The following is a 17,385-nucleotide window of genomic DNA, read 5'->3' on the forward strand; positions in this document are numbered from 1 at the left end:
GATGCTTTAATATGCTATGCATTTTATTAGACAGGTGACGACTGCACAGAGTAGCATTATAACAGATCTTTCAAATGTATCTAGTATGATAAAACAGTGCTGCTTTTTTCCCCCACATACGCACGACCAGAAGGAGCGGAAGCGGTCGACTGTGGCATAATAAAAGCTCCGCTGCTTTCGAGCCGTGTGTCATGCTCGTTCAGCGGCCTCGTTTCGCTTCGACAGCTTTCAGCCTCACTGTGCTTCATTCTACTACGTTAATAAATGCTCATCCATGAACATGATTTCTGCCCGAGTCCCGTCGGATTTAATCGGCTGTGGGGTTGAAGACGACAACTCCCATGATTCCACACTCAGTCACGGCGTCATCAAACTACGACTTCGTTTCTTTGTTTATTTTGAATATGCGCCCTCTAGTGGCGAAAAATTACATATTGTGCCTTTAAGGTAGTGGCAAAAAATTACATATTGTGCCTTTAAGTTGAACATTGAGAACATATTTTATCTCAGGGTGATTCTTAAAGGACAAGAGACAGAGGATGAAAAGAAAGAAGCTCTCAAACTCTCCCTGAAATACCAGTTTGTCACTCCACTCACCTCTATGGTCGTTACTAAGCCACAAGAAGGTGATGTGGAAGTTGCCGACAAACCCAAAGAGGGAGAAGCGCAACCCAGACCTCCAGGTGAGAAGCTACTTCATTTGTGCATCCTACAAGTTAAGACAACAGAGTCAGTTTATATTATAAAGCAGCTGTCTAGTGTTTTCCGACCTCATCAGACAAACTTTTCTTCCGAAATGGAGTTTTGATGGCCACTGTATACACAGTGAATAACAGTTTTCCCTTTGTATTTTTTTTTACAAAGTTTTTATAAAGTGTAATATTTTTTAAAGAAGTCTCTTATTCTCATCAAGGCTGCATTTATTTGATCAAAAATACAGAAAAAAAAAACAGTAATCTTGTAAAATGTTATTACAATATAAAATAATGGTTTAATATCTTTTAAATATAAGTTATTTCTGTGATGCAAAGCTGAATTTCCATCAGCTATTACTCCAGTATAAAGTGTCGCATGATCCTTAAGAAATCATTCTAATATGCTGATTTAAATAATGAAACAAACAGTTCATGTACTCTATTTATGTAAACTACTGCAGAGAATTTAAAGTAGCAATAGCTTATGGAAAAATTTAAAATATATAGGATAGAGACTTGTTTTTTTGTGTTGTTGATTTTTTACACTAGTTGATAATTGGATTTAAGTTCTGCATACACCACCAGAGACGTCTGTCATTTTCACCACAAGACAGTTATTTTGATTAAAAATTAGCAGGTCATAATTGTCAAAAAGTGAAACACATACATGGATACATAGTTCACAATGAGACTTAACATGTATTTAGAAAATGCATGCATTTTTATTTCATGCTTACTTTAATATACGGCATCTGCCTTGAACTGTGTATATATATATATATATATATATGATTTAGTCAGCAGCACCACCATAGTCCAGGTCTGTCCAGTGCACCTGCCGCTCATCCAGGTTTGCGTGGTATGCATTGTTTCTTCTAAAAGCTTTCTCCTTTTAATAGGTAGATCATGTTACCCCCTCTTATCTTATAGCTTCCATAGTGTTCAGACCAAGCAGTATTCAAATTTACATTATCACATCATTAAGACTATTAGGACCCTCCATTCTTTGAGAGAACATATCGATAGATCATTCACAATAAGATCTACAACATGCATTTGGAAAATAGAAGAATTTACTAAAATTGGGTGAATTTTAAATTTATGCCAACGTTTTATACTTTACTTTGCCTTGAAATATCTTTTTTTATTATTTTTTGTTGTTGTTGTATATCCCAGGATCAAGATATGGTGGTGCTAATCCAGGGCGCCGTGGTATGGCTTTTTTCTTTATCTTTTTTTTTTCATGGATACAGGACACATGTGTAAAGAAAAATGTGCCCCTTATCTTATAGCTTCCATTTTCAGAACAAGCAGTATTCAAATCACAATGATCACATTATTAAGGCTATCCCTTTTTCTAAATACTGCTTTCAAACCCCTCTATTTGTTTTGGCAGGATATATATATTTTTGAAAATTTGGTGGAAAAAGGGCAAGGCAAATGGGGTGCAAAATGCTGGGGTTGCAATAAAACACACATATTGAAAATGAATTTGTAATAAACAGAGTTTTGATTCATGCTCACAACATAAAAAAATATATTTGTTTTTTAGGTGGACGATATCGCCTTCATAGTTATCCTGCTGCATGTAGGTGTTTTAATTTCTTTTCTCTTCTACATTTATCAGCCAGATTCTGTAATGAATAAACGCTGCTGCCTTGTGCATATCATGTATGTCGTGTCTAATTATCAATTGTTAAACGAATGTAAATTATTGTACTTGGTAATAAATTAAATTTTTTTTTGTTTTTTTTTAATGGCTGAATCATCTTCATTCCCAGTTCCCTTTCCGGTAGCTGAGGGTATGTATGACAATGTTGCAATGTTTTCTGTCCAAAAATTTCTTATAGTAATAATAATAATAATAATTTAATTTCAACTGAATGAAATCAACTGCTCTTTGACTTTCTTTAATTATTGCAAATTTGCCGTATTAAAAGCTACAGTGCATCCAGAAAGTATTCACAGCGCTTCACCTTTTCCACATTTTGTTATGTTACAGCCTTATTCCAAAATGGATTAAATTCATTATTTTCCTCAAAATTCTACAAACAATACCCCATAATGACAACGTGAAAGAAGTTTGTTTGAAATCTTTTCAAATTTATTACAAATAAAAAATCATGTACATAAGTATCCACAGCCTTTGCCATGACACTCAGGTGCATCCTGTTTCCACTGATCATCCTTGAGATGTTTCTACAACTTGATTGGAGTCCACCTGTGGTAAATTCAGTTGATTGGACATGATTTGGAAAGGCACACACCTGGCTATATAAGGTCCCACAGTTAACAGTGCATGTCAGAGCACAAACCAAGTCATGAAGTCCAAGGAATTGTCTGTAGACCTCCGAGACAGGATTGTATCAAGGCACAGATCTGGGGAAGCGTACAGAAAAGTTTCTGCAGCATTGAAGGTCCCAATGAGCACAGTAGCCTCCGTCATCCGTTAATGGAAGAAGTTTGGAACCACCAGGATTCTTCCTAGAGCGGGCTGCCCGGCCAAACTGAGCGATCGGGGGAGAAAGGCCTTAGTCAGGGAGGTGACCAAGAACCCGATGGTCACTCTGACAGAGCTCCAGCTTTTCTCTGTGGAGAGAGGAGAACCTTCCAGAAGAAAAACAATCTCTGCAGCACTCCACCAATCAGGCCTGTATGGTAGAGTGGCCAGACGGAAGCCACTCCTCAGTAAAAGGCACATGACAGCCCGCCTGGAGTTTGCCAAAAGGCACCTGAAGGACTCTTGATGAAACCATGATGAAACAAAGATTGAGCGTCATGTCTGGAGGAAACCAGGTGCCACTCATCACCTGGCCAATACCATCCCATTTTTTAGCGGCAGGAACTGGGAGACTAGTCAGGATCGAGGGAAAGATGAATGCAGCAATGTACAGAGACATCCTTGATGAAAACCTGCTCCAGAGTGCTCTTCCAAGGTTCAGCGAAGGTTCATCTTCCAACAGGACAACGACCCTAAGCACACAGCCAAGGTAACAAAGTAGTGGCTACAGGACAACTCTGTGAATGTCCTTGAGTGGCCCAGACTTGAACCTGATTGAACGTCTCTGGAGAGATCTGAAAATGGCTGTGCACCGATGCTCCCCATCCAACCTGATGGAGCTTGAGAGGTCCTGCAAAGAAGAATGGGAGAAACTGCCCAAAAATAGGTGTGCCAAGCAATACTCAAAAAGACTTGAGGCTGTAACTGGTGCCAAAGGTGCTTCAAAAAAGTATTGAGCAAAGGCTGTGAATACTTATGTGCATGTTTTTTTTTTTTTTTTGCATTATTTATTATTATTATTATTTTTTTATATAAATTTGCAAAGATTTCAAACAAACTACTTTTACGTTACCATTATGGGGTATTGTTTAATCCATTTTGGAATAAGGCTGTAAAATGTGGAAAAAGCGAAGCGCTGTGAATACTTTCTGAATGCACTGTAAATTAAAAGAAAATGGAATGAGATGATGGAATGGATGAAATGGAATGAAAATAAATGAAATAAGGCATTAGGTGTGATTCGGAAAAGAAGCCTCTTAATATGAAATATTTGAAAATACATTTTAATGAAAAGAAAATGATTTAAATGTAGCTCAAGTTATGTGAAAGGAATTATCATTAAATGTTTTATAACATTTCATATGTTTTATAATTTATATTATTACAAAAAAATCAGTACAGTTTAATTACTAAATTTAATAATTTCTCTATTTAATTATTTCAGTAATGCATTTGTACAACTTTTTTTCATTATTTACACTGAACAAAATTATAAATGCAACACTTTTGTTTTTGCCCCCATTTTTCATGAGCTGAACTCAAAGATCTAAGACTTTTTCTATGTACACAAAAGGCCTATTTCTCTCAAATATTGTTCACAAATCTGTCTAAATCTGTGTTAGTGAGCACTTCTCCTTTGCCGAGATAATCCATCCACCTCACAGGTGTGGCATATCAAGATGCTGATTAGACAGCATGATTATTGCACAGGTGTGCCTTAGGCTGGCCACAATAAAAGGCCACTCTAAAATGTGCAGTTTTATCACACAGCACAATGCCACAGATGTCGCAAGTTTTGAGGGAGCATGCAATTGGCATGCTGACTGCAGGAATGTCCACCAGAGCTGTTGCCCGAGAATTGAATGTTCATTTCTCTACCATAAGCCACCTCCAAAGGCGTTTCTGAGAATTTGGCAGTACATCCAACCGGCCTACCACGTGTAACCACACCAGCATCTTCACCTCCAAGATCGTCTGAGACCAGCCACCAGCTGCTGCAACAATCGGTTTGCATAACCAAAACATTTCTGCACTAACTGTCAGAAACCGTCTCCGGGAAGCTCATCTGCATGCTTGTCATCCTCATCGGGGTCTCGACCTGACTGCAATTCGTCGTCGTAACCGACGAACACAGGTGCATTTTATTGATGGCATTTTGAATGCACAGAGATACCGTGACGAGATCCTGAGGCCCATTGTTGTGCCATTCATCCACGACCATCACCTCATGTTGCAGCATGATAATGCACGGCCCCATGTTGCAAGGATCTGTACACAATTCCTGGAAGCTGAAAACATCCCAGTTCTTCTCACTAACACAGATTTAGACAGATTTGTGAACAATATTTGAGAGAAATAGGCCTTTTGTGTACATAGAAAAAGTCTTAGATATTTGAGTTCAGCTCATGAAAAATGGGGGCAAAAACAAAAGTGTTGCGTTTATAATTTTGTTCAGTGTATTTATTTATTTATTATTACATTATGAGTGCTGTGAATTTTTAATAAACTCCCTTGCATGAAAAGCTGTATTACTGCATACATAGCCTGTCTTTGACTTTTTAATGACTAAACCCTTTTTTGTTGTTGTTTAGAATTCCATGATCTCAGTTATTCCAATCTATTGATCTCCCGTGGTATGTATGAAAACACTGTAACTTTGATTCTCTTTCAGTCAGTCACATTCAATGTTACATCGACACTGATATAAGGGGTCTCACTTGGGACTTGGGGGGCTAGCGCTCCCCAACCCATCTCGCTGGCTTGTTCGTTTGACTGGGCTATGCGATTCAATTTGCCAGGTGCCCTCCCAGGTTCAGGGGCATCCTCTTTACGTCAATTATGGACAAGGATGCCTGTGTTCTGTATGTAGAGAATGTAGTCCTTTTGGTGAAGGATATGATAGAATTCATCCCTCCAGCTGAGATGAAATTGGGATTTTACAGCCCTTATTTAATCACACCCAAGAATAGCGGTGGGTTACAACCAATCTTGGATCTGCGAGTCTTGAATCTGTCCCTACACAGGCTTCTGTTCAAGATGCTGACGCAGAAGCGCATTATTTCATGCGATCAGCACCAGGATTGGTTTGTAGCAATCGACTGGAAGGACTCATACTTTTATGTCTGGATTCTGCCTCAACACAGCCCGTTTATTCATTTTGACTTTGAGCTCATTCCACTTGGAGTGTTGCCTCCTCCTTGGCATTGGCGCACAGTGCCTCTCTAGCAGACATCTGCACAAAAAGATACAAATACCAGTGAACTTCAAGTTATGCGCTATAGTGAGAGAGAGAGCGAGCGAGAGAGAGCGAGAGCTTCCGCTGTGATGCACTTTCATGACAGCACGCTGAAACACGGGCAAGGACAGAATTTACTATAGATTTCTATAAAGTTCTCAATATAATGCTATGTTTATGGCAGATTTGTTTTATATTTTCATCTACATTATCAAGTGATTCCTGAAATCGCCTGGCAAAGCCATACAAAGCTATAACCAATCAGAAAAAAAAATTTCCACGATCATCGTTTTCATGATTGATCGTCGCTGTCACGGCCGAGTGCTCAATCGCTGTTGTACATCCCTACCTTATACTGGACTAGGTACCCATACATTAGGTTCCCTTGGGTAATCCTATATGTTCTTCCACGGTTTGGTTTCCCTCGGTAAACCCGAGTTTTTCCCTGTAAAGGTCTGCTTTCGTTTCTGTTGTGTTCCCCTGAACTGGGGTTAGGACAATATGTTAGACTTTGCTACGATCAGTCTTCTGATTCAGATTCCTGTTTGGATGCGTCTCCGCACCCCAACGATTGCTGAAACGAATATTGGGAAAATTGGAACACCTTTTTCGGCTTCCTTAATAAGCCTTGTACTTGATGTTTTATCTGGCTTTTTGGGGTGCTGGGCAGGTTCTGAATTGAGGTGCATTTGTCATGGCACGCTTGCTTGCCAGCACTGAAACATCAATTTCATAACACAGTTCTGGTGCTTTTCATAGGGACCCCTAATGTCAGTGTGGATGTAATGACGAATGTCACTGACGAATGTCACTGACGAATGTCACTCTCAGTTACGTATGTAACCCTCGTTCCCTTAAGGAGGGAACAGAGACGTTATCTCCCTCATACCACAACCGTGAACTGTGCTGAATGCCGGGATGCTTTTCGGCCCCTCAGCACAAACCTGAATGAGTGGATGCACACCGTCATCTCATATACCCATATGTTCAGGGAGTGGCTTGGCATGCAAATTCCACTTGCCAATAGTCATTGGCCATTTCTTGTAATGCTCAGAGGTGATTGGGGCTCCTAAGTGAGACCCCTAACGTAAAGTGTTGACGTAACATCTCCGTTCCCTCCTTCAGGGAACGAGGGTTACAACTGAGACGTTCTGCCTTATGTAGGGTAAATGCATACAAAATGTACATTAAGTCTAATTTTATCGGTTACACCTTCTCTTAGTCTTAGATCCAAGGCCCACACTTCCAGAGATGGTACGTGTTCCCGTTACTATGTCAGGTACATAAAGATCTCTCAAACTGAATTATTATGGAATTTTATATAATAATTATACAGTCAAACCAAAAATGATTCAAACACCAGATATAATTTTTGATATTTTTTTTACTAGAGGGTGCAGGACACTAGTTAATTTATGTAAGTGAGGATAGCAAAATAAAGTAAACTGTGATATATTATACCCAAAAATTATTCACACAGTGGACTACCAGTAAAGCTGATATAAATTTGGGATCAAAAATTTGATTTGACACTTTAACCTGACCATGTTTTGTTACATACCTTTCTATCAAAGTTATCTGACATTATCAAGATGAATTGGTTCTGACACAGTTTAACTCTTGTCATATTTTATTAACATTTTCTAAACTATAGCAAATAAACTGTGATAATGTGAGAAATGTTGAAGGTGTCTGAATACATTTTGGTTTGTTTGACTTTATGCTGCATTTGGTTATGTTCTGTCTTAGCTCCAACAGTTCGTAGCAATCGTTTCCTGCTGCCTGTTGTTGGTCAGTCTAAGCTACTCTGTTTTGACGTTCCTGTTCCTCACAAACTCAGACTTCTACAGGATTCAGCTTCAGGTTTCTACTACACATTTACTACAAACACATCCTTTTAGAAGTCATCTTTTTCTTGAATTAAATACATTTACTTTGTGTCCTAGAGTTCTATATGAATGGAGAATCCGTGACTGGACAAAATGGATTCCATCAAATTACTTTTCATTACAAAACTAACCATCATCTGACTATAAACACAACGTCTGTCAGATACCATGAAGGCCAGAATCAAGTTGAGTTCTTGTGGGGCCAGGAACTGACCCAACACAATACTGAGGGGTAAATACTACTCAAACTATACGTGTTTCACGAAACTTGTGTATGTTATAGCCTATACAGTGGGTACGGAAAGTATTCAGACCCCCTTAAATTTTTCACTCTTTGTTATATTGCAGCCATTTGCCAACTCTGTGACTGTTCTTGAATGGCCCAGCCAGAGCCCTGACTTAAACCCAATTGAGCATCTCTGGAGAGACCTAAAAATGGCTGTCCACCAACGTTTACCATCCAACCTGACAGAACTGGAGAGGATCTGCAAGGAGGAATGGCAGAGGATCCCCAAATCCAGGTGTGAAAAACTTGTTGCATCTTTCCCAAAAAGACTCATGGCTGTATTAGATCAAAAGGGTGCTTCTACTAAATACTGAGCAAAGGGTCTGAATACTTAGGACCATGTGATATTTCAGTTTTTCTTTTTTAATAAATCTGCAAAAATGTCAACGATTCTGTGTTTTTCTGTCAATATGGGGTGCTGTGTGTACATTAATGAGGAAAAAAAATTAACTTAAATGATTTTAGCAAATGGCTGCAATATAACAAAGAGTGAAAAATTTAAGGGGGTCTGAATACTTTCCGTACCCACTGTATGTTAACCTGAGAGATAGAATTCATTCTTCAGCTTTTCTGTTTCATCAGCGTGTCTCTGATTCTACGGAGCAATGAAATAGACATCACCATGGGAAATATTCACGTCGTTATTCTTCTCCATAAGGAAAAAAGGGAAATTTTTCTGTGGCCTGCTGTTCAGCAACAGCCAAAAGATGTCAGTTTGACAGGCATTTTAGGTAAGAGTGCTTCACTTATTAAACATTTAAGCACGCATCAACAATTTAGCAATCAAATAGTACATTTTGATTTGTAACTTGCTTTATTAAACCAACATGGGTTAAATAACTGTGGATAATATTAAAGGAAAAACTGATGCTTCATATGAGGAGATTCAAGGATCACAAACACCAACTCTAAAGATAAATGACCAGGAAGTGAGCACAAGCTGGTACGTGATAAACAATACGTTCACTGCTGATTTTTTTTGCTCATATTATACATCTGTTTAATCTATGAATGTGTCTGTAGGGAGGACGTCACAGACTACAGACTTTCTTCAAAGCCGGTTATCAAATGCTGGCTTGTCTCGTTCTATGCTGCGATGCAGAGAGACATTTCTGATTTCACTGTCACTAAGCTGTAGAGTTCAAAGCTGGCAAATGATAAACTGGGACAGAGCATGTTTCTATGTAAAACACTTGCTGATGTTTGTGTTGTGTATTTTTTTTCTGTCATTGGCAAACATGATATCTCTGACACACCTCAGCATTTCAATAAATTCATCAACATAAAAACAATGTGTTAGAATCTGGAATTTTATTTTAACACTAACACAAATGATCCCTCTTTAAAATCTAAATGACTGTAAATAATGTGTATTTTAGGATTGGGGTTTAATCGAATAAACATTTCTGTCCATTAAACACTTAAACATTTGCCCAAATATGATATATCAAAACATGTAACATCTATCACATTAAACATAATATTCATTACTAGCATGTTCAGGTGAAACAAGTACATACTTGTTTACATTAGCAAGTGACATAAATGTATTTTTATTTAGAAGTTTTAAGGTTTTATTTGGAACTGCATTAAATTAAATGAAGGGGTAAAAAAAACCGTTATAAATAGTAAAAATGACAGCTATTCTTATTTTCTCTGTTTAGTCCTAACGAAAACTTTAAAAAATGCGTCAGATATGTGTAAGTCTTGAACATACAAATGCTTAAACGCATACTGTCTAAAGGTTTACATCATAAACCAAGTCATGGTGATTCATTAGATTTAACTAAGACTTCAAGGATGTGGGTATTTGAGTCAGCAGTTACACAGACAATCTAAATTATGTACGGGACACTTTATCTGTATGCTTTGACCTTTGTCTTTGTGCTTTAAACTTATCTGATCACGTATTTATGACTTACTGTAACACTTCCTGTAAAGGAACTTGAAGGAAATTTAAGATTACGTAACTCTTATTTCTCAGTATTAATTAAAGGGGTTATTCTCTCTCTCTCACACACACACACACACACACACACACACACACAAATCTGTCATCATTTACTCATCCCCATGTCATTCCAAACATCCCCCTGTATTTATTTATTTTTTTAACTGCAGGACACAAAAGATGATATTTTGAAAAATGTCTTGTTTCATTTTATGGTCAAAAACATTCTTCAAAATATCTTTTGTGTTCCGAAGGTTCCATAGTTTGGAATGACATGAGAGTGAATAAAATGGTCAAAATTTTAATTTTGGGAGGTAAATGTGATTTAATTATATTATTTTAACATAGCAAAGCTATGCAAACAAATTGTCAACTCCCAGGCTAAAACATGGAATTAAGGGCCTGGGATAGAAAGAATCCAAAGACAGAAGCTGGACGTTATATCTACTGACTAAACTTGACAGTTCACTAAATGTGTGGTTAAACAAAGCTCTGTGTTTATAGGCACTACGTCACTGCTGTCAGGTCAAAGGCCATTCGACTTGCCTCTCTCCGGCTGTTTAAGTTTCCGTTTGAAGCACGGCTTTCCACTCGAGATCTTTTGAATAATACCCTGGGAGTTCCAGCAGATTGATACTGTGGATTACTGAGCTCATAGACATTGAATTTGTGAAATTAATCTTGGAAGTTGAAGAAAAATCCAGCAAATCCTTGGAATGCATCTGTAATCACTGAAGTCACTACAGGCAAGTGCAACATTGCTATGGCTTTGCATCTGCCATATCTGTAAAGGAATTACAGAGGAAATAAATCTGCGGAACGACAAATAAACAATGATTTCGGGCAATTTTTTTGTTTCTCCTGAAGAGAACTAACCCAATAGCAGTATTTCTGCACTTTGAGTCCTGCAATCATTAACTATTGATGCATTCCAGAGCGTTTTATCAAGACTACTGTACAGTACGATCTCTTCTGGACCAGAGGATTGTTGACAAATGTTTGAACATTTTCTAATGGTCTGAGAGACGCCTCGAAAGGGAAATAGTAGTAAAACTTTGTCCAGTTGCTTACAGTATTTGCTGCACGAATGTTGTAGAACTGTTTGGTAGAGATGCATGAAAATAATACTTGGATTTAAGAACCAATTACATTTATAATCATATTGTTGTTAATTGTCGGACCCTCCATTATGGTTAATGGGACTACCGAGACGAACAGTTCCAGTCATGGACTGAGTGATGTTGAGCGAGTGTTGGTACCCATATTTGACAGCTTCATCCTGGTAACCGGGGTGGTGGGACACATCCTGGTTCTTATCGTCATCTGTCGTACGTTGCGGCGAGGACGTGGACAGCCCAGTGGAGGAAGAACTGGAGGATTCCAACAAACAAATGCAAATGGCACAGATGTTCTTCTTCTGTCATTGAGTGTGGCAGACCTTCTTCTCCTTTCCTGTCTTCCATACCACACAGTCGCCATCGCAACCCGTCACTGGCCGTTTGGAAGCTTCATGTGCAAATCTGTGAGCTTCTTGAGTGCGATGTGTACGGCGGCGAGCGCCTTTACACTGGCCACTTTGGCTTTTGCGCGGTACATCATTGTGGTCCATCAGTCAAAAGCATATCAATGGCGCAGAGAGGGGCATTTAAAAGTAGTTGCGGGTGTACTGTGGATACCAGCGGTCGTCTTGGCATCGCCTCAGTTTGCTTGGAGGATGCTGGACAACCATAAAGCCCGTGAGAACCTGGCATGTTTCAATTTCCTGTCTGACAAAAGCCAGTTGGCATATGGAGTGTGCCACTTCCTTCTCGCTTTTGCATTTCCTCTTGGGATCATTGTAATAGCCTATGTCAAGATATACCATTTCCTCAAAACAACTAGACAGGGCCGCACAACTCAGACTGACCATTTAGAGCACTACCATGTGCATGTGACCCAGACGTCTGCTTTGTTAGTGCTGGCTTTTGCATTGTGTTGGCTGCCATCCTATGGCTTGATGTTTGCCCAAATAGCTGAGGGTGATAAAGCGGCTGGTCCTTTACCTCACTTTGGACCTTTTGCTACCTTTGCTCGCATCATGGCAACCTCTTCTACAGTGGCCAACCCCATTCTCTACGTTTTTATGTCAGAGAAATTCAGGAAGGAACTAATGGCCCTGGGTCGAGGAGTCTGTAGAAAAAGACCCTCCTAAAGTCATACAGTTAAGAGTTAATTACCATGATTTATTCCATAAAGTAAGTTATTTACATATGTGAATGGCTGTATATAATGTACTAACAATGAACATTTTGTTTATAAACAAACATGTAGAACATTTTCATGAGTGATGCAACAATGACCAATGGTTTGGACACTAAGGAACTTAGTTCTGGTATTTCAATGTACCAATTTTGCAGCCTTACAAAATGTCAAGAGGAACCAAACAGCTGGCATTGTACATTGTTTTAATAGTTTGTGTTGTTTAAGCCTCAAATTTGTCAAGGGCTTGTTTGACTTAAGTTTTAAGGAGAACATGCACTCTTAAAAAAATGAAGGTTCATTATTGACATCTGTGTTTCCATGAAGAATCTTTAACATCCAGGGAACCTTTACATTCCACAAAAGACTCTTAATTGTGGATTAACATCCACATTATTAACATGTTCTTCACGCGTAGAAAAAATGGGTATTTTAAGAACTGATCACTGAAAGGTTCTTTGGGGAACCCCAAATTTTTCTGTGTGAAACCTTTATTTTAAAGATCGTACCTAAAGAAATATTTGATGAATTTGCAAATCTCTTTTGTGGTTCAAATCTTTTTTTGCTTGAGAGGGAATATTAAATCATAAATTTAAAAGGCTTTTGAGAAAAACAGATGTAATTCCCAATTTTAACATGTTTTCTTTTGATTAGACCTCTATGTTAAAAATATAGTTTCAGTATGGAGGCATAATGAAAGAACAGCAATTAATTTACAATTACAATTAATCCAGAACGCGGCAGCAAGATACAAAAAATGGATCTCACCTCTGTTCATCAATTTGCACTGGCTACCAATAGCTGCTCGCATAAAATTCAAGGCATTAATGTTTGCCTACAAAAACACCACTGGCTCTGCACCCCTTTACCTAAATTCATTACTTCAGACTTATGTGCCCTCTAGAAGCTTGCGTTCTGCAAGTGAACGTCGCTTTATTGTGCCATCCCAAAGAGAAACAAAATCACTTTCACAGACTTTTTCATTAACTGTTCCCTCCTGGTGGAATGACCTGCCCAACTCAATCCGAGCAGCTGAGTCCTTAGCCATCTTCAAGAATCGGCTAAAAACACATCTCTTCCATCTTTATTTGACCCTCTAACTCTAGCACTCTCTATTCTAATTATATTCTTTAAAAAAATTAAATAAAAAAAACTTGCCCTTTTAGACTTGCACTCTATTCATTTACAGCTTGTTTTCTTTATATTTATTTTAAAAAACTAACACTAGCTTTTATTATCTTTTTGTATTCTATCTATTTGTTTTCTTTTTATTTATTATACAATTAACAAAAGCAAAAAAAAGGCCTCTAACACTAGCTTGCTCTGTTCTTTTTTTTATTCTATCTGTTTTCTTTTATTTATTATATAATTGAAAAAAAAACCTTGCTAAGTGTACTGCGTTAAGCTAACTGAGACTTGTTATAGCACTTGCATATCATTGCTCTTTTGTTGACTTTGCTTCCATTGTCCTCATTTGTAAATCGCTTTGGATAAAAGTGTCTGCTAAATGGCTAAATGTAAATGTAAACTACATGTTATGATCTACATTTGGAATTCTCCTCTTTTTTTGTCCATAACTGTATTGCAAACTTAATCTGCATTCAATACTTGCAGTTCTTGCATTTTAAGCAAACATTAGACATGAGAATTTGTATTTATTAAGAGTCAATCTGGATTAATCCCTGGAAAGGCAGCTGAAGTGGATTTACAACAAACAAAAAAAATCAGCATATCAAGCAAACAATATACTTAAGACAATTATAAGTAAGGCTTCCTAGGCCAGGTAGGATTAAACCGTTGAAGCATTTACTTAACATGAACCATCAAAATCAAAAGAAACACTGTTTGTCAACTCTACAGCTGAGTGACAGTGAAATCAGAAATCTCTGCCTCCATCACAGCCTGGAATGGGACAAGCCAGAATTCTTGAATAGGAGTTGAATGTAATCTGTAATCGCTGACAGTCTCCCTACAATTAACAGACACATAAATATTTGTATATTGTATATTTATATAAATATAAATATTTATAAACATACAGGGCAACACATTATGTTTTAAAATTAAGTACCAAACGTTTTATGGAAGGTTGTATGCATTTATTAACCGAATCACTTACAAAGATGTCTTCACCTCCTTGTCCTTCATCTTAAGAGTTGGTGTTTGTGATCCTTTAGTCTTCACATATGAAATATCAGGCTTTCCTTAAAGATTATCGACAGATATTGTGATTTGTCACTAATGTTGGTTTAACAACAGCAATTTATCCAAAATATCTACTTAATAACAATAAACAGTTGTTGGCTAACCAATGTACAGTACATAACTGACACAATAACATCACTGACATTTTGGTTATATTCATATTAAGGCACACTGTTCTTCTAAAATGGTTGTCAGGTTAAAGATTATTAAATGAATAAATAGTTCACCCAAAAATGACAATTTGCTGAAAATGTATTTCCCCACTAGCCATCCTTAATGTAGACGATGTCACTGGAAAAAACAGGACTTTGAAGTAAAAAAAAAACAAAAAAAAACATCTCGATGTATTTGTTTGTTACAAACATGCAGCTTTTCACTTCACAAGACATTAATTGAAGAACTGGAGTGGTGTGGATTACTTGTAGATTTTTAGTGATATTTTTATCAGCTGTTTGGACTCATTCTGACGGCACCCTTTTACTGCAGAAGATCCAGTCTTGAGCAAGTGATGTAATGCGAAATTTCTCCACATCTGTTCTGATATCAAAACAAACTCATCTACATCTTGGATGGCCTGCAAAGTTGTCAGCAAAATTTCATTTTTGGGTGAACTTTTCCTTTAATGCGGAGCCTACTTCAGTATCGGCAGGAGGCAAGTTTTGATACTGTAAGTAATGTTTAAATATTTAGACCGTGAATTGCTCTCTTACCTAAAACACCTGTCAGGTTGACATCTTTTGGATATTTCCAAATGGCAGGCCACAAAAACATGACCCCATCTTTCTTATGAGAAATAATAACAACACCAATATTTCCCATGGTAACATTCAGTTCATTTTCCAGGACAACCAGAGACACACTGTTGATAGAGAGTAACTCATGAGTGAATTCTACCTCTGTTTTATCACAATAAAACTGTTAGCAAACAGAGAACAGTTAATATGCAGAATATTTAGCATTCATTTATGAATATATAGTTTGTTCTTTCTACATGTGGAGAACTTCTATATTTACCCATCTGTATTGTGTTGGCTCAGTTCCTGGCCCCACAGAATCTCAACATTGTCCTGGCCATTACGGTAACTGATAGACTTTGTGCTTATTATCAAGTGATGGTTAGTTTTGTAATGAATAGCAATTTGATGGAATCCATTTTGTTCACTCAAAGACTCTCCGTTCATAGAGAACTCTAGGATGACCACAGTAAACACATTCATAAGACAGATGGCCTGTTAAATAGATGCACATGTAGAACAAACATCTCTTAATGTCTAACCTGAAGCTGAATCCTGCAGGAGTCTGAGTTTGTGAGGAACAGGAACATCAAAACAAAGTGGCTTCGACTGACCAACAACAGGCAGCAGGAAACGATTGCTATGGACTTTTGGACAGAGAATCAAAATGTCATGATTATTTCTTAAAATATGCGCATGCTCAGAAAAAAATTATTTAAGAAAAAGAAAAATTGTATGTACCTTGCACAGCAGGGGGAGTAGTTGTATGCATAGTTGGGGAGCCAACAAACATTGTAAAGGATGTAAATCCACATTCTGCATGCATTTATTGTAGTTAGTTTATTATTTTTTTTAGTATTTAGTTCAGTTTGTTTTAAAGGTGACGTGTGTAACTGACTGGCACACAGACCTACAGCAACAGTTATGACAGTATATGTCATCATTTCTAAAAAATCTTGCTACTAGTATACCTTAAAACAGAGAGAAGTGACAGTAAACATTCTCAGCAAAGTATGGGAGTCTTTATCTTTAAAAGCCAAAAATAAAAACCAAAATATCATGATTTTTTAGCCTACATGGACGTCTAGATGGTCTACTTATGAATCTGAGACCAAATGCAAGTAAAAAACAGAAAATACTGTACATTGAATAACTTACATGTAGGCAGCATGTGATGAAGCATCTCTGAAAAGAACAGACATTTTCACATTGTGAACATTATGATTCAAATAGTTTGTTTTTTATGCACTTCCACAATTTTTCTTTCAGAAAATGGAGATTTCTCAAAGAATCTTCTGATTGGTCAATGAGATTTCAGTCAAGCTAAAAACACCTGTGCAACATTCATTGCATTGTTCTGTTATGTCAGAAGCTGTATCTTCAAGTAGTATTTTTTATAAAGATTTGTGTCCTTAATAATGCTTAATTGTGTCCTTAAGGTTTTTTTTTTTTTTTATATAAAATCAATAACGTTACAACCAAGCAGCAACCTTCTCTCTCGTGAAGCCAACACGGAATTGACTAAAACTGCAATTCATCGACTGGCCGCTAGAGGCTGGCTCCAAAAGGGAGTCAGTCCTATAGACTCCCCATGTTAAAATGCCCAACTTTACAGCAGAAGAAAATATGTTTACAGCCTGGTACAAAAAATGATTTTAGTCTATATAGCTAATTTTGCCCTTCATGACAACTGTGAGGGGGGCGAATTTTTTTTTATAACTCATCCATTTTAATTATATTAAGCCTTAAAGTTCTGCATAATTAAGGGCGTGGCCATTTGAGTGACCGGTGGATTGCCATTGCTGTCACCGGCGTCGAGCTAGGTGGGCGTGGTTTCAGCAACCAGCTCCCGCCTCTTTGCCCATTTTTGA

General features: G+C 37.6%; 3 protein-coding genes across 3 annotated transcripts in view; 2 read left to right on the plus strand and 1 right to left on the minus strand.

The window, feature by feature from the left end:
* Positions 1–9,678, plus strand: part of LOC107694862 (inter-alpha-trypsin inhibitor heavy chain H3-like) — a 20,993-nt gene extending 11,315 nt beyond the window's left edge. Inside the window, exons 13-24 of the mRNA XM_016494555.1 lie at positions 511–683; positions 1,486–1,554; positions 1,872–1,907; positions 2,248–2,283; positions 2,477–2,497; positions 5,568–5,609; positions 7,434–7,490; positions 7,961–8,074; positions 8,158–8,332; positions 8,969–9,117; positions 9,245–9,329; positions 9,410–9,678. Coding sequence (XP_016350041.1) covers positions 511–683; positions 1,486–1,554; positions 1,872–1,907; positions 2,248–2,283; positions 2,477–2,497; positions 5,568–5,609; positions 7,434–7,490; positions 7,961–8,074; positions 8,158–8,332; positions 8,969–9,117; positions 9,245–9,329; positions 9,410–9,524 — 1,072 coding nt within the window. The 3' untranslated portion in view covers positions 9,525–9,678. The remainder of the gene's footprint in view (positions 1–510; positions 684–1,485; positions 1,555–1,871; positions 1,908–2,247; positions 2,284–2,476; positions 2,498–5,567; positions 5,610–7,433; positions 7,491–7,960; positions 8,075–8,157; positions 8,333–8,968; positions 9,118–9,244; positions 9,330–9,409) is intronic.
* Positions 9,679–11,364: 1,686 nt separating this feature from the next.
* On the plus strand, positions 11,365–12,984 carry LOC107694870 (galanin receptor type 1-like). Its single transcript, XM_016494579.1, has one exon. It carries the CDS (start codon positions 11,527–11,529, stop codon positions 12,526–12,528), a length of 1,002 nt encoding a protein of 333 aa, XP_016350065.1. The 5' UTR covers positions 11,365–11,526; the 3' UTR covers positions 12,529–12,984.
* Positions 12,985–14,213: 1,229 nt separating this feature from the next.
* LOC107694873 (inter-alpha-trypsin inhibitor heavy chain H3-like) overlaps positions 14,214–17,385 on the minus strand; it is a 17,484-nt gene continuing 14,312 nt past the window's right edge. The window contains 7 exon segments of the mRNA XM_016494585.1: positions 14,214–14,544; positions 14,695–14,779; positions 15,491–15,639; positions 15,795–15,969; positions 16,057–16,161; positions 16,256–16,300; positions 16,673–16,699. Coding sequence (XP_016350071.1) covers positions 14,430–14,544; positions 14,695–14,779; positions 15,491–15,639; positions 15,795–15,969; positions 16,057–16,161; positions 16,256–16,300; positions 16,673–16,699 — 701 coding nt within the window. The 3' untranslated portion in view covers positions 14,214–14,429.

Source organism: Sinocyclocheilus anshuiensis, unplaced genomic scaffold (genome assembly GCF_001515605.1).
Source record: "Sinocyclocheilus anshuiensis isolate Anshui unplaced genomic scaffold, SAMN03320099.WGS_v1.1 scaffold294, whole genome shotgun sequence".
Classification (NCBI taxonomy): Eukaryota; Metazoa; Chordata; class Actinopteri; order Cypriniformes; family Cyprinidae; genus Sinocyclocheilus; species Sinocyclocheilus anshuiensis.